At 53.9% G+C, this 20,939-nt stretch overlaps 1 protein-coding gene across 2 annotated transcripts in view; it reads left to right on the plus strand.

The window, feature by feature from the left end:
* The window catches only part of SIPA1L3 (signal induced proliferation associated 1 like 3), a 121,552-nt gene that overhangs the window by 96,496 nt on the left and 4,117 nt on the right, over positions 1-20,939 (plus strand). The window contains exons 16-20 of one of the 2 annotated variants that reach the window (XM_080908284.1): positions 3,375-3,596; positions 14,475-14,640; positions 15,213-15,459; positions 17,454-17,597; positions 20,621-20,756. In XM_080908284.1, the coding sequence (XP_080764410.1) occupies positions 3,375-3,596; positions 14,475-14,640; positions 15,213-15,459; positions 17,454-17,597; positions 20,621-20,756 (915 nt within the window). The remainder of the gene's footprint in view (positions 1-3,374; positions 3,597-14,474; positions 14,641-15,212; positions 15,460-17,453; positions 17,598-20,620; positions 20,757-20,939) is intronic. The other variant, XM_080908285.1, reaches the window with a different exon arrangement.

Genomic DNA, 20,939 nt, shown 5'->3' on the forward strand with positions numbered 1-20,939 from the left:
AACAAGGGGTATCCAGACAGCAAGGGCCAGTGCCTCACTGGCCTGTCTTGCAGTACTCTGGGAATGCCAGGCAGCCAGGAGACTGAGGTAGATCCCCAAGGGCAGCATCACAGGTCAGAGTAGACATGAGCCCTGCTCTAACAGGCTCGCTGCTGTGATTAGCTGCTGGGATCGGATCCTGGGGCGTGTGAGAAGGTGGCTGAGCCCAGAATATATATACTTTTTTTTTTAATATCACTCTGGGGCAGGCATGTAATCTCAGTATCAGGCAAGAAGATTGTGAGCTGGAGGCCAGCCTGGGCTAGATCCTGAGATTGGTCTTTAATTCCGTAGGGAAGGTGGGACACTCCAGTCTTCTCTGAAAGAAACGGGCTGTTTGAGGGAAGGCAGGATACACAGCAGAATTTGAAAGCTGCCAAGAAGTGATGAGCCAGGCCACACCCAGAAAGGCCCCACCCACTTCCCTGGCCCCAGCTCTTTTCTTCAAAGCCAATGTAGCCTGTATCTGCTTGTGCAGGTCCATGACTTCAACATCCTCACAGATATCACCCCACCCCACCCCACCCCACCCCAGACATTCGTCACGGGAGCCCAACAGCCAAGCCCCCTGCTAGGGGCTGAGCCTGTCGTGGGCACCTGAATGGCCCATCAAGCCCAGGCACAGAGAGCTACCTGGCCCCTAAGCAGAACACACGCCTAAGTCTTTTTGGCTTCCAGAGCAATTTGTCAGTCAGCTAGGGGGATCCGAGACTCTGTTCCACGTGGAGCTGACGCAGCTGGGCGTTCCCCGCAGGCAGGAAGCACGTGGCTTTGCTTGCCAGGCTGCTCCAACAGTCTCCGGATCTGTCTGGGGATCCATCTCGGGCACAGCCCTTAAAGGTAATCGGGGGTCTGCTGGGGCCCACCCTGCCTGTGTCAGGAGACTGGAACCACACATGATAGATCTGTCTGCAAGGGGGGGTGGGGACAGGCTATTTTCCTAGAACTCTCAAGGATTGAGGGAGTGCCCGATATCTGTGGGCAGAGGGACAGTTCAAAGGCCCTGGGTTAGGAACATTCCTGGGTATTCGAGGACTAGCAGGCATCATGTGACTGCTACAGAGAAGACAGGCAAGTGGGGAAACTGAGGACAGGGGCGGATAGAGCAGATGGAGTGGGACCTGTGGGGGTCTCTGCCCCTCTACATGAGCCGACACCCCGTGACTGTGGGGAGACCACGGAAGGCAGGTGACCCTAGAAGAGACGATGGTGACACTTGGCAGAGGTGGCCAACAGTGCTGGACATGGGATCCAGGTGAAGACGTCATTTCAGAACCTCAGGTCATGGGAGACCCAGAGGGTGGGGACAAGAAGTGGGCAAGCCAGGTGGCATGCAGCCTGTCCCCCTGGGCCATGTGGGCATGGCGATGCTGCCTGACTGCCTTACTCTCCCTCAGGCCCTTGGTCTCTGAGACCCAACCTGAGGCCGGGCACAGTGCTCCCCATACTTGTAATCCTGGCACCCAGGAGGCAGAGGCAAGCGGGTTAGGAGGTCAGGGCCACCCTGAGCCACACAACAAGCTGGAGGCCAGCCTTAGGGTACATGAGTTCCTGTCTCTAAAACTTTGGTGATAACAGTAACATAGCTGTGGTCCAGCCAAGGTCACGTGGGCATCGTGAGGCCACGGACTTAAAGCATTTAGCAGGGGGCTGCTGCTGTGCTTTGTATGCATGACGCCTTCGTCCCGCCAGTGACCTTGGCGAGTACTGAAGAAAGCTTGAGGCTGGCATCTCACCTTGATCCCACGCATCACTATAAGGAAGCTCTCTAGGCTCCCCCAGCCCCGTTGCCCCCACCCGAAACACAGCAGCAGCGGCTCCTGCAGCAGGAAGTGTTAGATGAAGTGATGCGTGGGAAACGTTTAACACCAGGCCTGACTGTGACCAGGATCTTTACAGTCATCCTTGTCTGGACACCCAGGCCAATGCTGTTCTCCCTCCAAAGGCAGGACCACGGCGTTCTCCTGTGCACCTTATTCCATCCAGGACCACCGGCCATCCCCTTCAGAGCCTAGATGGAGCACAGCCTCACAAAGCCGTGTCCACCCAGCCTGTGGCTAAGACAGGGCGCTAGTGCAGAACACACCTCCCCATGCCCCTGTCCTGTCTTAGCTGGAGCAGGGTCATAAGCCCTGGACAGGACAGCCCCATACACTTGCAGCTCGGATCGCCACCGGTGGGTACACACATGGGACACAGGCAGCCTTGGTCATCTGGAAGCAAAGCCCAAGTCTTCATCCACAGGCCTCACATCTACACATGCCATGATGAAGGAAAGTCTCCTGTGGTCACCTCTGCAGCTGAAGTGTCAGGTGGCCTCATCCTCTTTACTTGGAACTCTCCGTGTGGGGTTTAATTTCAGTCTCCTGCATCCCCAAGTTCCCATCACTACCACCAGCAGAACAAACTAGTACACACACACACACACACCATGCAGCCCTGGAGCATTTTCTTCTGCTGTGTTCAGTCCAGTTACCTGAACCACTCTGAAAGCATGTCACACGTAATCCATCATGGGCCTCTGAAATTGAGTTTGACAAAACGTTCATCCTTTATGTGGTTTTCACTGGTATTTTGTTTTCTTCTGGGGGGAAGGGGTTGGTCGGGCTCGTTTGGATACAGGGTCCAATATTGTTCAGGCTGGCCAAAACCTCAGGGAGTTGGCCAGAGATGATCTGGAACCCCGCCCTGTCCTTTTGGCCCTGCCCAGTCAAGTGCTGAGGCGCTATACCTAACCAGAGTCAACCACTAGAATCTAAACTCTAAGGAAAAGATGTTAAGGACGTGTTCCTATCTTTAAGCATGTCAGTATTACGTGTGACTACAGGTTCTCGTGGAGGCCAGAGTTACAGGCGATCATGGGGAATCAAACTCGGGTCCGCTGGAAGAGCAGGATGCATACTTAACTTCTCTTGGCTCCTATCTTTAAAAAATACTTAAAGTTAATTTGCGATTAGAAATGGTGGCACCGGCCTATAACCTCTGTTGTTATTCCCTGAGAAGTCGAGCCTAGAAGACTGCTATGTGTTTCAGCCCAGCCTGGGAGGCGGCGGGAGACCTGCTCCGCTGGCACAGCGGGCTTCCCGCTCGCAGGTGATAGCAGGAAGCTCCTTGTAGCAGTTCAGCAAGATGAGGAGGCGAGGGCGAAGGCTCAGTGACCCTCAGTGACCCTCCTGTGCAAACCCGACGACCTAAGCAGGAAGTGGAAGGAAAGAGCCAAGTCCCCACAGCTGTCCCACCCCAGTGCACACAGGGACAGTAAACAGATGGGTATCGTGACAACGCCCCTCTAACTGTCCGGTGACTGACCGACTTGTTCGCCTTTGCTTCTGCAGTGACATGGGTTCCAGGACCGGCTACCCCACTCAGGTTTACAAAACAACCAGCGCAGAGACCCCCCGGCCCTCCCAGCTCTCCCAGTGCAGCCCCTTCCAGCTCTCCACCTCGGTCCCCAAGTCCTTCTTCTCCAAGCAGCCTGCACACAACAAGCACTCAACAGGATGGAAGAGAACAGACGAACCCCCACCACGGCCACTCCCCTTCACCGACAGCAAGAAGTAAGTGCCACCTTGAGACCACCCGGGCATCTCTGGGACAGGAAAAGGGTGATTCTGTTCTGTCCTATACCCAAGATTTACTAACTCTGTGAACAAGACAGGTGACAGAGACCCCTGTATTTAGGGAACTGACAGTTCAGTTGGGATGACAGACCGGAAATACAGTAAATAAGGAACTGTATTTGAATATGGCGGCATGCGGCTGTGATGTCAGCACTCCTGTCCCTGGGTAGGCAAGCTGATGGGTTGCCAACATCCAGCTTTCTACATGGCTTTCAGGGGTTGAACTTGGGTCACGTGGCCTGCACGGCCTTCACTTTATGCTTACTGAGTCATCTCTCAGGCTGTTGGCATGCTTGCTCGCCTTCGAACGTATTCATTGCTTTCTATGTGAGTTTATGTGCACATGGGTGTGAGAGCCAGGAAAATGAGTCAGGCGTCCTTCTCTGTCATTCTGCGCCTATTGCTCCCAGGCAAGATCTCTTCATGGACCCTGGTCTCCCATATTCTCTGTTAGACTAGAATCCAGCAAGATACTGTGATTCTCCTCAGATCTGGAATGGGCAGAATGCCTGGCTGCTTGCATAGGTGCCGGGAGTTGAACTCTGGACCTCATGATTGTATGGCCAACACTTTTAACTGCCAAGCCATCTCTCCAGCTCCGTGTGGAGTAAGAGATTGAGGAAGTGGGCTGTGCAATCAAGAAAGAGCTTTGGTACTAGGGCATAATTTAGCAGATTACTTGCCTAGAATCCTCCATCGAGTGGCTGGGGGCGTGGCTCAGTGGTAGAACCCCTGCCTAGAATCCCCCAGTGAGGGGCTGGGGCGTGGCTCAGTAGTTAAGCCCCCGCCTAGACTCACCTGCCTTTTAGAGGGCAGTTCTCTCCCTCCAGGGATTAAACGTAGTTCCTCCTGTTTGGAGACAAGCACCGTTCCCATCTCTCTAGCCCTTTCTAAATGCATTCATTCACTGAAGGCTCACAACAGCTCCATGAGGACACAGTATTCTCCCCCACTTAACAGTTATGGCGGCTGAGCTCAGGACTCCATGCAGTAGGAGATGGCCCTTAGATAAGAGCCCACACAGCCAAATCCAAACTCCTGCTCTGTTAGTTGAGGAGTTTCTGGCCCCCTCCATCTGTTCTTCTCAGCACCTTCTTTCCTGACCTGGATGGGGCTGTTAAAATCCGTGGGTGACATAGAGCTTGGGGGAAGAGAAGCACCAGGAGACAGAAAATGGTCTCTGGAGGTGTCAGCAGGCTCTGAGAATCCAGTTCACCACGTGTCTCACTGACAGCCAGAAGGGACTCTGAAAACTAGAATCTGGTCATTTGCTCCCCTCCTTATAGTCTCCAGCCACCCCACCGCACCGCACCCCACCCCGGGCCTAATGGTGGAGGTTTGGCATGCTCTGTACCCTGTACCACACACCACCCTTCTTGTACAGGCTCGGTCCTGCCCGGTCTGCCTCATGCCTCCATCCTTCGCCCTGCTCCAACTACACGGGGCTTCAAACCTGATGCATGCCAGCGCCACCCCAGGGCCTTTGCACTGCCTCTAAATGTCCTGGACAGTCTCCTTCCAGGGTGCCTCGGGCTAATGCCAGCTGCTCAGACAGGCCTTGCCAGCCTGGATAGGCGAGTCTCCACTGTCAGTGTGTCCCTTCACTGTGATCTACTTCACATTTCTCCCACTGGAAGACAGGTGACACTGTCTCGGTCACGGGGCATTCGTAACCTGCCTTGCACACACTGGGGTAGCTCCGTCAATAAATGGGCTAGCCATGGATCTCACTTGATTCTACAACCCCAATAAGCAAGACCCCCCTTCCCCGCTTTTCGATGCAGCTAGAAGATCAAACCCAGCAGAGCCTCATCCGCAACTCTGTGTCCTGTGGCTCCTCTTATGTCTTCTTGTCCCCTCCTCATGGACACTGGAGCGCCCATCTGTGTGTGAGACACTGAAGAAAGGGACATCTCACAGTTGCAGAGGGCTGAGCAGGATCTCCCATAGTGAATGTGAGGGAGGGACAGTCGGCTCCAGGGCCCTCTCTAGCATCCTCTGGCTTCACTCCCCAGCAACCATTTCATCTTCACAGAGCCTCTCCCTCTGGATGGGGCTGTGGCCACCTTTCCCCAATCCTATCAGACTGTCACCCACCCTAGTAGCTTCATTTCAGCTTAATGACGTCCCCAGAGGCCTTGTTTCTAGGTGCAATCACATTCACACTGGCTTTCTCTCTTACTGAACCCAGTATTGTGCACATGCTAGGCAAGCAGCCTACCCATGGTCTGGATCACACACAGACACACACACACACACACACAGGCACACACACAGGCAAACACATACACACAAACACATGCACACACACAGACACACACACATGCATATACACACACACATACTCACAGACACACACACATACAGACAAACACACACACACACAGACACACAGACACACACACACACACACACACACACACACCTCTTTTTCCCCCTGATGCTGACAATGGAACCCAGGGCATTGTAAACACTAGGCAGGTATTCTTTTCTCTGAGCTGTATCCCAGCCTTGGTCTTTTGAGACAGGAACTTGCCCTGCCTCTTTCTCTAGAGTGCTGGGGCTGTAGATGTGCACATATTAGACATATTAAATGCTTTACATTTTAAGGTTTATCTGTTTTATGCATGAGTGTTTGCCTGTATGTGCACATTAAGACCAGAAGGGGGCGTCAGATCCCCTAAACTAGAGTTTTACAGGCAGTTCTGAGCCACCATGTAGGTGCTGGAAACTGAACTTGGGTCCTCTGCAAGAGCAGACATTTGTCCTAACCACTGAACCATCTCTCCAGGCCTGACTTACATCCACACTGAGGGGGACGGGGCATGTTTTATTTTCCAGAGCTCAAACCTGAGGCCTTGTGCGCGCTAAGCGAGGTCCTCTCTGCTGAGTCGCATCCCAGCTGTGGAGCTGTTTACTCAGACTCTCCCTGAGCGCCTCAAGATCATGACCTTGTCACTTAGAGACTCTTGAGTCACCTAACCCAGTTTTTCAGAAAACACTATTTTTGACTCCTGGCTAAATTCCTTGAGTTCAGACACGCCGTCACTGAAATAGGATACCGTTGCTAGGGGTCAGGCTTGGTGGGAGAACCTGTGCCCTGCCAGCCTGTCACCAGGTACAGTGGGGCCTTCGTCCCAGAGGTGAGAGAATTGGAGTCTCTCAGCTGGGCTACTTGGTTACAGCATCCATCACACCTGCCAGTCTTGGAGTTTCCCCCCACAAGGTCACCAGAGAACTTAAGGAGCCCAATTACTGTCTCCACCTCCCTTCCCTGGTTACGGGTCTCTAACAGTCCCAGCAGGCCTTGATAGCTCACAAGGACCCACACTGTGTAGGCATCAGGAGGAACACGGCCTGTCAGCCAGGCTTTGCTGTCTAGCCCCAGACCCTCCTGGCAACCCCACAAGAGGGGCCTCGTTCTTACCCCACATCCCAAAGGTACCAAGGTCCCCAACTAGATGAGGCCCAGCCAACTCAAGACTCAAACCAAGGGCATCTCATCTCTCAAACATGGGAACCACACAAGATGGCGTGCTCCTCTTCGGAGAGCAACCAACACCCTGTGCTGCAGGGCCTGAGCATCTGCCACAACAGGGGCACCATGCTGGCTCTGACCAACAGCTCTGTCTTCACTCTGCCAATCAGAGGGATGGCAAGAGATGGGGGACCCACCTTTGGCTGTACCTCAGGATCCGTCTCTACAATGGGGTGGTGGTAGTTCCTACTGCAGGGATGTTTTGAGGGCTTTCAGGGTCATCCCAAGTCTACAAGCACAGGGTCACAACATGTCAGCCTTCCCTACTTAGAAGCTTCTGCGTCCTTGGCTCCTCCCCCTCAAAGGCTGATCTAGCTGAAAGGCTGACACTACCTCCTAGCTAGGTGGCTGTGTGGCCAGGGACAATTCAAGTTGCTGTAGCCATGTTTGAGCCTGCCCCGCAGTGCACAGCCACACTGATACCACGCCCCTCAGCAGCGCCACACGTGTGTTATAGAGACACAACTTTCTTCAGGGCCAGTGCTCCTTGTCCAAGGGACTGAGAATTAGGCACAGGACGCCCCTAGAGCAGCTCCCACTGACCCTATACACAGGGCCTGCAACGTGGTTGAGAGGTACTCACTGCCGAGAATCCAGGGATGAGCATCCGCATCCATGAATCGAACAACCCGCTCACACAGCACCATGGAGGGGACTGGAGAAAATCGTGACAGCAAGGAGCGTCCCAGGGCCTGGGAGAGTAAGGCCACAGGAGGTGACAGTCTTTCACAGCTGCTGCCTGCGAAGTTACAAACACAATCCCTCAGTACTACTTCTGACATAAAAAGGGCATCGAGGCTTCAGTGGGCTGAGGGTGTCGGCTTCCCGTGGTTGACTGCCGCTTTCAGGCCCCCTTCTTCCTCTGGCTCAGGGACCCCCAACTCCAGCTCAGTGCCACCCAGAAAAGAACCAGAGGTGCCTCTCCTGGGCACCAGTTAGTCACCCACAAACAGTAGGGCTAGCCCTACCTTTTCCCATTGCCCTCTGCCAGCCATGTTGGCAGAACCCTCAGCCCTGCCAGGCTGACAGCCATACTAATTAGCTTAATTAACCTGGTCCCAGGGGAGCCACCCAATCTGGAGGACAGATGCCTAGGATGGCACAGAGCCACGCCTGTCTCAGTGCTTGCCTGTGCTCCTGCCCTGTCTGCCGTAGGAAGAAGCTACCACCGAGAGAGCCCTGTCCACACAGCTTCCTTTTTCTTCTGCCCTGTCAGTTTTTAAAATTATTATCATTTTGTCTAGATGGACGTTTTGCCAGGGTATGCTGACATCACGTGTGTACCATGCTTGTAGAGGCCCGGAAGGCCTGAAAACTGTAGTTGCAGGCCATACAGAAACTACAGTTTGTGAACCCCCCACATGGGTGCCGGGAATCTAACTAGAGTCCTCCAGAAGAGCAGCCAGTGGGCTTAACCACTGAGCCACCTCTCCAGCCCCAGAGCCTCCTGTACGGCTGTTCTTTTTCTGACAGCACGAAACCACAGCATGGCAAAACCCGAGTTTAGACAGTGTGGGCAGATGACAGCTATGTCTAGGAGTGCTAGACAGAGGTGAAAAGCAGACAGTATGGAATTAAATACTGCGGAGCGTTTAAGATGGTGGCGGTGGTGTTGGGTTTTTTGTTTCACTTGTAAGGGATTGTTGTTAGGTTTGGTGGTGGTTCTCGTTGGGTGAAGTATGTTGTCATGTTCATGCCCCAGCAGGCCTGTGGAACCTAGAGAACAGCTTTCAGAGGTAAATTCTCACTCCACTGTGGACCCCAGGGATGTAGCTCACCACACACAGCCTGACCCACTGTGGCAGGATCTCACGCAGCCCAGGCTGGCCTGGAACTCGGTACGCAGCAAAAGATGACCCGAACACCTGCTCCGGCCTCTCACCTAAGTGCTGGGCTTACAGACATGTGCTGAGCGCGACCCTGTACACGTGGTTACGAGGGCATCCATTGCTTTGTGCCCCTTGCACGCCTGGCTCCTGCAGAGGTCAGCATAGGAGTTACAGGTGGTTGTGAGCCTCCCGTGCGTGTGCTGGAAACCAAGTCCTCTGCAAGGGCATTCTCTTAACCCAGCCGTCTCTTCAGCAACCCCCTCTTCGTCCTCTCTCTCTCTCTCTCTCTCTCTCTCTCTCTCTCTCTCTGAGTTTTTTATTACTGTTTTTTTTTTAATATTTATTTATTGTATGAGTACACTGTTGCTGTCTTAAGAGGGCGTCAGATCCCATTACAGATGGTTGTGAGCCACCATGTGGTTGCTGGGACTTGAACTCAGGACCTCTGGAAGAGCAGTCAGTGCTCTTAACCGCTGAGCCATCTCTCCAGCCCTATTACTGTTGTTTGAAAGTATCACTGTAGAGTGTAACCCTGAACTCACAGTCCCCCTGCCTCAACCTCCTGAATGCTTCAGTTATGGGAGTGTGCACCACATGTGGCTCCTTGCTCCCTTTTCTGTGTAACAGCACAGGTTCCAGCTGTGTGTAGTCCTGTGCCTTTCCCTTTGTGTCTTTTTGCAGTGGCTCTATAAAAGGGCATGGAAAGTGGCCTTGTACTTAAGAGCCATGGAGTGGCTTTTCCATGGAATTGTTTACAGCCACCAGCCCTAAGGCCTTTTTTTTTTTTTAAGATTTATTTCTGTCCTCAGACACACTAGAAGAGGGCATCAGATCCCATTACAGATGGTGAGCCACCATGTGGTTGCTGGGATTTGAACTCAGGACCTCTGGAAGAGCAGTGGGTGTTCTTAACCACTGAGCCACCTCTCCAGCCCAGCCCTAAGTAAGGTCTTTAGATTTGGATAACTGTAGAGACCAGAGTGTTGGGGTAAATATTATTTGGGGTTTTCTACCCATCTTAGATCATTCAGTTTTCAAATAAAAGACACAAAATCTCTGTATTTATAACAAGCCTTTAAGCACCAGAGCTGAGCAGATATTAACCCTCTGTTATTTTGTCTACTTGCCAATAATTCCAAGATACTGCTTGCTGTGTTTTATCTGAGCCACTCCTACGCCAACAGGCCAGCCCTCGTGGCCTTGTGCTCAAGATCCACCTACCCCAAGGCAACCTCTTATTTCTTCCTCTCTCTTCTTCCTCTCATTGTCCCTGCCTCATGCCCCAAGTCTGGGAACTGAAGCCCCACCTACCTCTCTTCTGCCCAGCTACAGGCTGTCGGTATCGTTATTAACCAGTCATGGATAACTTAGGGGGCAAGGTTTATATAACAAAAAGCTGGTACATATGATCTGCTAGTCTTACAGCAGACAGGACTTGGGATACAGTATTTAGCATTTAGATACATAGCAGCTTCAAAACAACAGGAGAGCTAGACAAGGAAGAAAAGAGGAGTTGAAGTCAACCTCTTTCTGAGGGAATTATTTGTATTGGCATTTTAGGATGGAACTTAAAGGTAGCAGGTCAGCCTAGAATCCCCCAGTGAGGGGCTGGGGGCGTGGCTCAGTGGTAGAGCCCCTGCCTAGAATCCCCCAGTGAGGGGCTGGGGGCGTGGCTCAGTGGTAGAGCCCCTGCCTAGAATCCCCCAGTGAGGGGCTGGGGGCGTGGCTCAGTGGTAGAGCCCCTGCCTAGAATCCTCCAGTGAGGGGCTGGGGGCGTGGCTCAGTGGTAGAGCCCCTGCCTAGAATCCTCCAGTGAGGGGCTGGGGGCGTGGCTCAGTGGTAGAGCCCCTGCCTAGAGTCCCCCAGTGAGGGGCTGGGGGCGTGGCTCAGTGGTAGAGCCCCTGCCTAGAGTCCCCCAGTGAGGGACTGGGGGCGTGGCTCAGTGGTAGAGCCCCTGCCTAGAATCCTCCAGTGAGGGGCTGGGGGCGTGGCTCAGTGGTAGAGCCCCTGCCTAGAGTCCCCCAGTGAGGGGCTGGGGGCGTGGCTCAGTGGTAGAGCCCCTGCCTAGAATCCCCCAGTGAGGGGCTGGGGGCGTGGCTCAGTGGTAGAGCCCCTGCCTAGAGTCCCCCAGTGAGGGACTGGGGGCGTGGCTCAGTGGTAGAGCCCCTGCCTAGAGTCCCCCAGTGAGGGACTGGGGGCGTGGCTCAGTGGGAACACAATTGTTTATCATGTACCCTAGGTTCAATCCTCAGCATCACACACAAAAAATACATACATAAAAGTTTTTGTTTTGTTTTGTTTTTAAATCCATGCTAGGCAAGGAAAAAGCACCCGTCTCGGTGTGTTCCAGCAGTCTTTTTACACTCTCTCCGGAGGAGGCTGGTCAATGCTTTCTCCACAGAAGCTGTACTGAGACAGACTAGCTCCTCATCAGAGCAGAGGAGCCTGCATTGAGGATTCTGAGAAAAGCCAAAATTCAAACACCGGGGAGAGAGGGTCTTCCAAGCGCCTCAGAAGAGCGTTTGTCGGAGAGACTTGCATTGTCTGTCCTTCTGTCTCTTCCTGCTCTCCTCCCAACTGCCAACTTTTAATTTGCCCAGAGGATCCCTTCCTTGAAAGGGACAGAGACGGCATGCCCTAGGCCGGCAGCTTGATTTAGGCAGAAACACAACCCGACAAGAAAACCCACTACCCTCTCTGTCTGCCTTTGTTAAAATTGCAAGGGCGGCCACTGAGAAACAGAAAGAAGGATGAAAACTCCAGAGACTCCCACAGCCCAAAGTATCTCATTTAATTGCTGGGCTCAGTAACAAATGGTAAAGGCCAGGCGCGGGTTGCTTTGGGCTGCTTATGGTGGTTGTTGTCCTAACACACGCTCGCGGTAGACTCCCATCTCCCCACCGTGGAATGTGACTCCGCTCGCCAGAGGTGCCCACCAGTCCTCATGCCTTCCAGAAACCGTGTTCTGGAAGCGCAGCGTAATCCAAGTGTGGACGTGTTTCACGTGTCACAGTAGCCTCATTTTCAGTCCCATCCGGGACACAAGCATGGCGGTCAGGCACGGTGACTCATGCATCACCCGAGCACTCAGGAAGCTGAGGCAGGAGGATAATGTGTCCCAGGCCAGCCCGAGCCGCATAGCAGATCCTTTCTCAAAAGAGCCAAGCAGAAGAACAAAGGAAAAGCAGGGGTAAGGGGAGCAGAGATGTAGTGTGGTAATGGAGTACTTGCCTAGAATGCGTACATGGGTTTGATCCCATCTTCACAGAAAAACAGTAACTAATTAAAATAAGGGCTGGGGAGATGGTTCAGTGGTCAGGAGCACTGGCCCCTTTTCCAGACAATTCCAGCCTTTATAGGTATCAGCACACAAGTACAGTGCACAGAAATACGTGTAGGCAAGACACACATATGCATAAAGTAAAACTTTTAAAATTAAAGATAAATTAGGTGTGACGGTTTGTGCCTTTAATCCCAGTACTCTGGAGGAAACTGGGTCTCTACATGTTCAAGGGCGACAGAGAGAGAGACCCTGTGTCCAAAGACAAAAACAAGCCTATGTTCATGTGAGTGGCTTTCTTGGCTTTTGTTTACTTGGTTGGGTGTGTGTATGTGTGTGCATGTGTGTACATGTGTCTATGTGTGTATGCGCTTGTGTGTATATGTACAGGCCAATGAGGGCATTTGTTCCCAAGAGCTGGAGTGACAAGTGGTGTGAGCTGCCACCCACCATAGGCTTTGGGAACCAAACCTGTGTCCTGGGAGAGGAGCAAGCACTGAACCGTCTCTCCAGCCCCTCATTTGGTCTAGCTCGTGTTTTAAGATTTTGTGTAGCCCAGGCTGGCCGCAGGTTCAGTACATAGTTACAGAGTACCTTTAACTCCTGATCCTCCTTCCCACCTCCCACGTGTGAGGATTGCAGAGGTGTGCAGGCACACCCGGCATCAGAGCCTACTGAACCACCGACCGGGGCTTAGTGCATGCTGAGCAAACAGCCTGCCTGCTGAGCCGCACACCAAGTCCCAATGCAAGGTGGTGTCTGCCCAGTGCAAGGCCTTTGCTGCTGTCAAGGAGCCCAGGTTGTCAGTGCTAGGCAAGAAGCCAGGCCACACACAGAGGTAGGAGAGAGGAAGCCTGCAAGTCACACTGGTCCTTGGGGCTTGGAAGGCAAGGAGCCATGGGGAGCAGGCCGGTCTGAAGAGAGCTGGGAGTCCACAGGGCCTTCGTTCCAAACGTCCGCGTCTGTCCGGGGCCAGCCAGGTGCTTGGCAGCAGCTCCCAGAGTGGCCCTCTGCGCTGTTCTCCTTTCTGTTGCTGTGAAGAGACTGTGACCAAGGCAACTTATGAAGAAAGCGTTTATTTGGGGCCCACAGGTTCAGAGGTTAAAGTCCATGGCCATCATGGTGGGGAATGTGACAGCCGGCAGGCAAGGCCTGGTGTTGGAGCCATCCTAAGAGACACAACCACTAGTCAGAAAGACACTGGGAATGGAGAGTCTTTTGAAACCTCAAAGCCTACCCCAATGATAGGACCCCAAAGGTCCTAGTCCTTTCCAAACAGTTCCACCAGCTAAGGACCTAGTATGAGCCTCGGGGGGGGGGGGGGCTCTCTCATTTAAGCCACCATGGATGCAGTGGGACTCGTGTTGAGAGCCCACGGCAGGAGCAAGCAGAGGCAAGATTGAGAGCACAGCCTGTCCTTTCCTGGGATTCCATTTCCTACCCCAGTCCACTGTGGCCCAGTGACCCCAGAGCTAGTTCTGGACAGCTATGGAGGACAGTGACCCCCACTTCCCACCAACCTCTGGATCAGAAGGCTAAGCCTAGGACAGCAGCACTTTTAGCCTCAGGACCCTGTGGTATCCCAAGTGACGGGACAGGAAACCCCAGAGTTCCTAAAGCAGGGGCGATGACTTCTGGGGTACCCCATCATTCTTGTCAGGGACCTGCTCACCTCTCCCCACACACCAGCCCAGCTCTCATGAGCCCTGCCGCCCACCCATCCTCTTGACACACACATCAGGACCTAATGATGGCCCACCGTCAGCTCAGAAACAATCACAAGTCCGCAGAGCAGCTCTTGAGTCTAGAGTCTCACACAGTCTTGTCCCCGGCTCCTCGCAGACATCGCCCCAATGCTTGCTCGCTCTTCCACCTGGACTGTTCTTCTGGGTGGGTTCCTCCCTTGTCTCCCCGCCCCCCTGGATGTCAGCCCCTCCGAAGAATGCTTCCAATTTCATTCCTCTACCTAGCCTTATTTGCTTCAAAACAAGTCTCGGTCTCACACACTCCGTTCTGTTCACTCTATAGTCAGTCCCCTCCTGCAGGTGGCTCTGTAGTCCCCGCCCCACAGCCCTGGAGGAGGCCCAGTCATCTGGCGGTGGCTAGCCTCCTCCTGGCCAGGCCCCGCAGAGCCACTCAGCCCTCTGACTCCAATGTTCTCATACCAGACAGGTGGACCCCAGTGCAAAAAACGTCTTTGGTCAGCCACGGTTGAGGGCCTCCCTGCGAGACCTCCGGTCCCCACGGAAGAACTACAAGTCAACCATCGAGGACGACCTAAAGAAGCTCATCATCATGGACAACCTGGGGCCAGAGCAGGATTGGGACACAGGGGTGCGTGTGGCTGGTGGCCTAGGACAAGGCTGGGAGGGGGTGATGCTCTCTGCCGAGTGCAGCTGGGCGTCTCTTATCAATGAGGGACAGAGCCAGTACTTAAACCAGCAGGGAGAGCCCCACCCCCACCCCCAGAAACAACCTGGGTTCTCATTCCCAAAGACAGTGAGATCAAAGCAGCGGGCACTGTGTCCCTCCATTGCCCTGCCTGTCCCCCCCCCCCCCCATCGCCAGGCCAGCGGTCTATGGAAACCAAGACAGCTCTTCCTGAGTATTGTGGTACAGAGACTGAGGCCAGACATGGTTAGCTGAGGCCATATCTGAGAAAAAAAAAAAAAAAAAGGCATGTACGAATGCAGTAATGAAGGGCTTACATAGCTTACAGTTGGAGGATAGACTCAGAAGCCATGGGCACAGGTCAGGGGTCGGGAGCCCTTGGGGAAGCCTAGTGCTTTGACCAGTAAGAGTACAGAAATGGCTGCTGGGTGGACAAGAACTTGTCAAAAAGCCCCTGAGTCCCCGGGCCCACAGCCCAGCATACCGATCCGTTGCTCCCTACCCTGTCTTGGCAGCAGTCCCCCCAGAAGAGCCTGCAGCGGACACTGTCAGATGAGAGCCTGTGTAGTGGGCGCCGGGAGCCCAGCTTTGCCAGCCCTGCCAGCCTGGAGCCCGGCCTGCCCAGCGACGTGCTCTTCACCAGCACCTGCGCCTTCCCCTCCAGCACACTGCCTGCCCGCCGCCAGCACCAGCACCCCCACCCGCCCAGCGGGGCACCCAGCACCATTCCAGCCTCTGGCAATGGCTTCCCAGAGAAGAAATGTGAGCCTGGGCATTTGGGGGGCTGCAGGTCCCCCGGGGCAGGTGGGAGGCACCTGGGGCTCACACGTGGTGGCCAGGCCTCGTGAGGGAGGGAAGGGAGCACAGGAGCTTAGGGAACCTCAGGGAGCAAATAGTATTGGCCAAACGCTGGGTCACCGGTCACCTGGAGACCAGAAGAAATCAGCCTCACCCCGCCCCCACACCCAAGGACAGGCATTATTGTACATCCTCAGCTCCCCAGTTACTCTGCCTTATCAGCCTCCCTGCTCCCACCTAAACACCTCATCTCCCGAACATTTGCTTAGCGACCTGACTTCCCCAAGCATGCCATGCTTAGAGGAGCGCAGTAGGTACAACCACACCATGCTCACCGTGGGCACAGCCCACCCAGACACACCGGAGGTAGCCCTGGCCGATCTGGAACAAACTCATGGAGAACCGCCTGCCTCCGCTTCCTGAATTCGGAGAGCGCTGAGATTTTAGGTAGAAGCCGTTACTCCTAGCTGCCTTCCCTGCCCGTCCTGGTAGACACAGCAAGTAGCCTCACTGTGTGCTGGTGGGGGCTAGATCGGGGCACTGCTCCACCTTTAGGGCGTTAGGAATTAGATGGCATCCCTCACTCTAAACTCCAGAGGCGCCTCGAGTTTCCATGTGTTCCGTACCAAGGGTTTCAGTTAGGGAGTCATGTCCCCACACCATCTAGGTATGAAGCCCCTATATTTCACACATGTGGAGGATGGATAAAGGGGACTCTGGGCACCGTATCACCCCTTAAAATCTTCCTGCATTAGCCAAGTATGGGCCAGCATGCCTGTGATCTAGCACTTGGGAGGCGGAAGCAGGAAGACCCAGAGTTCAAGGTCAGCCTCCATTGCACAGTGAATTTGAAGCCAGCTTGGTCTAGAAAAACCTTGCCTCCGAAAGCTAACAGAGCTTTCTAGCCCTCCACTGGTACCCTGTGTGTCCCTGCCCTGGTGTTCTGAGGCTGTAACCTCTTCTTCAGCCCCTGCCCTCAAGGTACCCCACACATTACCTTCCAGGTAATCCAGCCTCTTCTGGCCTGACACAGTTACTGACGTTCTTGCATGTCTCCCTTGCCCCAGGCTACACTTCCTGCCCCACTGACAGATCATCCCCACCATCCTTTGGGGCTGGCACACAATCGATCATGCCTCCATGCTTCCTAGGCTCACCTTTGTCTTCTGCCTCTATCCTCAGCCTTGGTAGCCCTGCCTGCTCCTGGGTAGGGCCTGGTATACAGAACACGCCCAACATGAAGCTAAGAGGGCTGTGTATGTAGGCCCGGCCTCCACCTCTGCCACACTCTGTAGCCTAGCATCCCTCCCCTCAGCCTGTCAGATAATCTCAGGGTCCTCCCATCCACCCATGCCTGAGCACTCTGCCCCCTTTCCCGATCAGCCCCACCCACTCCGGTTCCCCTTTGGACTAGGAACACCTTAAGTACAAGGCCTGGCAGCCTGTGTATATCAGGCCTCTGCCTTACAGACACACCTCAGAATACCAGGATTCTGGGTGTTTGCTTCAAGAACAAATTTGGAGGTCACCACACAGCCTTTGATAGGCCATAAGTCCTATCAAAGATATGCCATGGGACTGTAAGGACATCGTTGTCCTGCAGTGCTATGGGGAGAGGCATGTAGCCTGTCCACGCATCCCAGGAGTGACATGCATACCTCTTGAGGAGGGACTCTGCTCTTCCCAAGCCACCGGGCTTCCTCAGTGTCCCACAAACCTGGGACTGTTCCACAGGAATGCTTGTCTCCCTGGCCTCTCCCGCTGCAGAGCTTTGCTTTAAGGTCACCTCAGCAGGACCTCCTGGTCCCATATATAGAAAACCGCCCACACGGACAGCCAGCTCACAGTGCTCTTGCCCCGCTGGAGTCTCTCCCCGATGCGGAACAGTATGGAGTCCCTGTCCCTTCCGCCCTGACTGTCATGCTCAGCCACCTCCCCATCTCCACCTTCCCACGTAGCTGCCATCTCAGCCTCGGAGCTCTCACTGGCTGACGGACGGGACCGGCCCCTGCGGCGACTTGACCCTGGGATGATGCCACTGCCAGACACAGCCGCTGGCCTTGAGTGGTCCAGCCTGGTGAATGCGGCCAAGGCCTACGAAGGTGGGTATCCTCCGCCCAGCTGTTCCCAACCCTCAGTGGTTATCTGCTCTCAGAGGGTGACTAGAGACCTCTTCTGGTCCTCTTGCTACCTGGTCCACGGAAGGAGATCCCTCACCAGCTGCCTAGGCTACATAATGGGTGTGTGAAAAATGGGCCCAGAGTAAGCCCTCCACAAACCGTGCCCCACCGAAGACTGCATGAGACCCATGTCCAAAAAAAAAAAAACCCAGGCAGGCTAGCTGGGTCTACGTAACAAGTTCTAGGACAGCCAGGGCTATATAGAATGACCCTGTCTCAAAACAAAAGTTCTGGTTGAGCAGTCCAACAACAAATGACAGTTCTAAGTTCAATAAACTGAGTAGGACCCAGAGTCCTTATTACCCACTGGTCTGCTGTTTGTAGGGCCGCACCTCACCTGTCAGAGAAAACCGTCAGCATTTAGGTCACCATGTCCCCACCTCAGCCAGCAGTACAGAAGGAAGACACGCCCTTTCCCTCAAGGGAAGCCTTTACTAACTTCCCGTTTGCCAGACCCTCAGCCCAAGGCTGAGCCTACTCAGAATTTGGGAGCTGGGAGTAGCACAGGGGTAGGGTGCCCATGTGTAAGACCCCGGGTTGTCTTCGTTTTGTTTTGCAGGGGAGAGTTGGTTTGGTTTGGTTTATTGATTATTTGTGTTTGGTTTCTTTTGTTTTTTGGGTGTTTTTTTTTTTTTTTTTTTTTTTTTTTTTGGTTTGGCTTGGCTTTGGCTTTTTTGCTTTGTTTTGTTTTTCTCGAAATAGTGATTACTCTGTGTAGCCCTTGCTGTCCTAGAACTCACTTTATAGACCAGGTTCTCAAACTTAGAATTCTACCTGCCTCTGCCTCCTGAGTACCTGGATTAAAGGTATGACCACCATCTGCCAGCTATCAGACCCTGGGTTGGTTTGTCTGTCTGTCTGTCTGTCTCTCTGTTTTACAGGTAATGTATCGCCCAGATTTGTCTTGAACTCACCATGTAGCTCAGGCTGGCCTTGAACTCCTTCCTGGTGTGTCTGTTAGTACTAGGGTTATAGGTCTATGCGCTGTGCCCAGCTCAGGATGCCCCCGTGACCTCAGATCCGTGGTCCTCCTGCCTCAGCCTCTCCAGAGATAGAATTGCAGGGCTGTGGCACCGAACCTGACCCAGCCCAGCCATGTTATTTGTAATCCCGAATGCCCACCCTCTCGGCCCACCCTCTCGGGTACCGTCATCACACAGCATGTGTGGACCAGGTGGGCATTTTTCATGCCGCCCTCTATCCGAAGGACCATAGTAGAAAAGCAAGAACCATTTTTATTAAAATGGAACTTCTGTGTTGGTGTGCCCCATGTTCTGCCATCTAGCAGTAACCGCAAGGACAGCCGGCTTACCCTGACATCCCCACTGCAGGGCAGTATCAGGCCAAGCATTACTTGGATCCCTCACTTTGAGAGGGAGAGCGAGCATTGGGATCGGGACCAGATCTAAAAACTAGGAGCTCAACTGGCTGGCTCCCAACATAGGAAGTACCAAATGGGTTGACAAGGAAACCAGAGACTGCCGCCTACGTGTGATCTCCAGCTTTGCCTGTGAGGAGCTTTGTGACAAGCCATTAACCCCTCATGCCTCAGTTGCTCATCTGTAAAACCTCTCTGCCCCACAAGGCATGAGTATTAGATGAACTGGTACTTGTTATAAAGTGCTCATGAACCACAGCAGTGCAGAGATGAGCAGCAGTAGAGTCCCTGCCTAGAATCCCCCAGTGAGGGGCTGGGGGCGTGGCTCAGTGGTAGAGTCCCTGCCTAGAATCCCCCAGTGAGGGGCTGGGGGCGTGGCTCAGTGGTAGAGCCCCTGCCTAGAATCCCCCAGTGAGGGGCTGGGGGCGTGGCTCAGTGGTAGAGCCCCTGCCTAGAATCTCCCAGTAAGGGGTTGGGGGCGTGGCTCAGTGGTAGAGCCCCTGCCTAGAATCCCCCAGTGAGGGGCTGGGGGCGTGGCTCAGTGGTAGAGCCCCTGCCTAGAATCCCCCAGTGAGGGGCTGGGGGTGTGGCTCAGTGGTAGAGCCCCTGCCTAGAATCCCCCAGTGAGGGGCTGGGGGCATGGCTCAGGGGTAGAGCCTCTGCCTAGAATAGATATGATATGGTAGTATATAGATGTAGTATGAGCCCTATTAGATCTTGCGGCTTTCTGAGGAAATTTGGATATCCAGCCCCTGAGAGCCAGGAAAAGGACATTGAGTCCTCCCCAAGTCCCAGAGGCCTGCCTGAGCTATATAGCATGATCCTGTTTCAAATCTTCAGATTCTGAACTGGAAAAATGTCTTACTGATTAAGAAAACTTGCTGCTCTTCCAGAGGACCTGAATTTGGTTCCCAGCATCCACACTGGGCAACTTCTATCCACGTGTAACTCTCCCTCCAGAGGAATCTGACACCCCTTTGGCTTCCACAGGCATCCACACACATGTGGCATACACTCACACAAACAAACACATGTATATAAATACATTTTAAAACGAAAGAAAAGGAGCCAGGAGGTAGTGGCAGGCGGATCCCTGAGTTCAAGACCAGCCTCATCAGCAAAGTGAGATCTAGGACACCTGAAGCTACACAGAGAAACCCTGTCTCAAGCAAGAAAAGAGAAAGAAAGGAAGGGAGGAAGAGAGAAGAAAAAGATATCACCAGGAGAACAGATGATTTTAGGAAGCCCAGCTTGGTGGCACACACCCATGGTTACAGCACTGAGAAGGCTGAGGCAGGATTGCCAGGGCTCTAAGGCCAGCCTGAGCTACAGAGTGATGCTTTGCCCACCAGGAAAAAAGGCCAAACGAGGTAGCTCAGGCTAAGGCAGGAGATTCACTGAGTTCAAGGCCAGCCGGAGCAGCAGCATGAGACCTGATCAAAGGAGGGTTGGTAGGAGCGAATGGGACGAAGATAGACAGGAATTGGCAGGAAAAGATGTCGGGAAGAAGCTGAGGCCCGCCCACTGCCCACCCGGAAGAACTGAGTCCTCTTCTTTTCCCCGGCAGTGCAAAGAACTGTGTCACTCTTCTCTCTGAATGACCCAGCCCTGAGCCCAGACATCCCTCCTGCACACAGCCCTGTGCACAGCCATCTGAGCCTGGAGCGGGGCCCCCAGACTCCTAGAACCACTCCCACCATGAGGTAAGTTCCCCTGGAAATACTGGGGTCCATCGCAGGCAGCACAGGCACTGCAGGCCACCCAAGAGGACAGTGCCCCTAGAGCGTCCCCCCAGCTTCCTAGCTGTCTCCCATCCCCATCTACCTGTACCTTGGTCCCCAGGGTGGGTCCTCAGATGATGCAGACTTGTCTTCCACCCTGTCCAC

This window comes from Micromys minutus (genome assembly GCF_963924665.1).
Source record: "Micromys minutus genome assembly, chromosome: 32".
Taxonomy (NCBI): domain Eukaryota; kingdom Metazoa; phylum Chordata; class Mammalia; order Rodentia; family Muridae; genus Micromys; species Micromys minutus.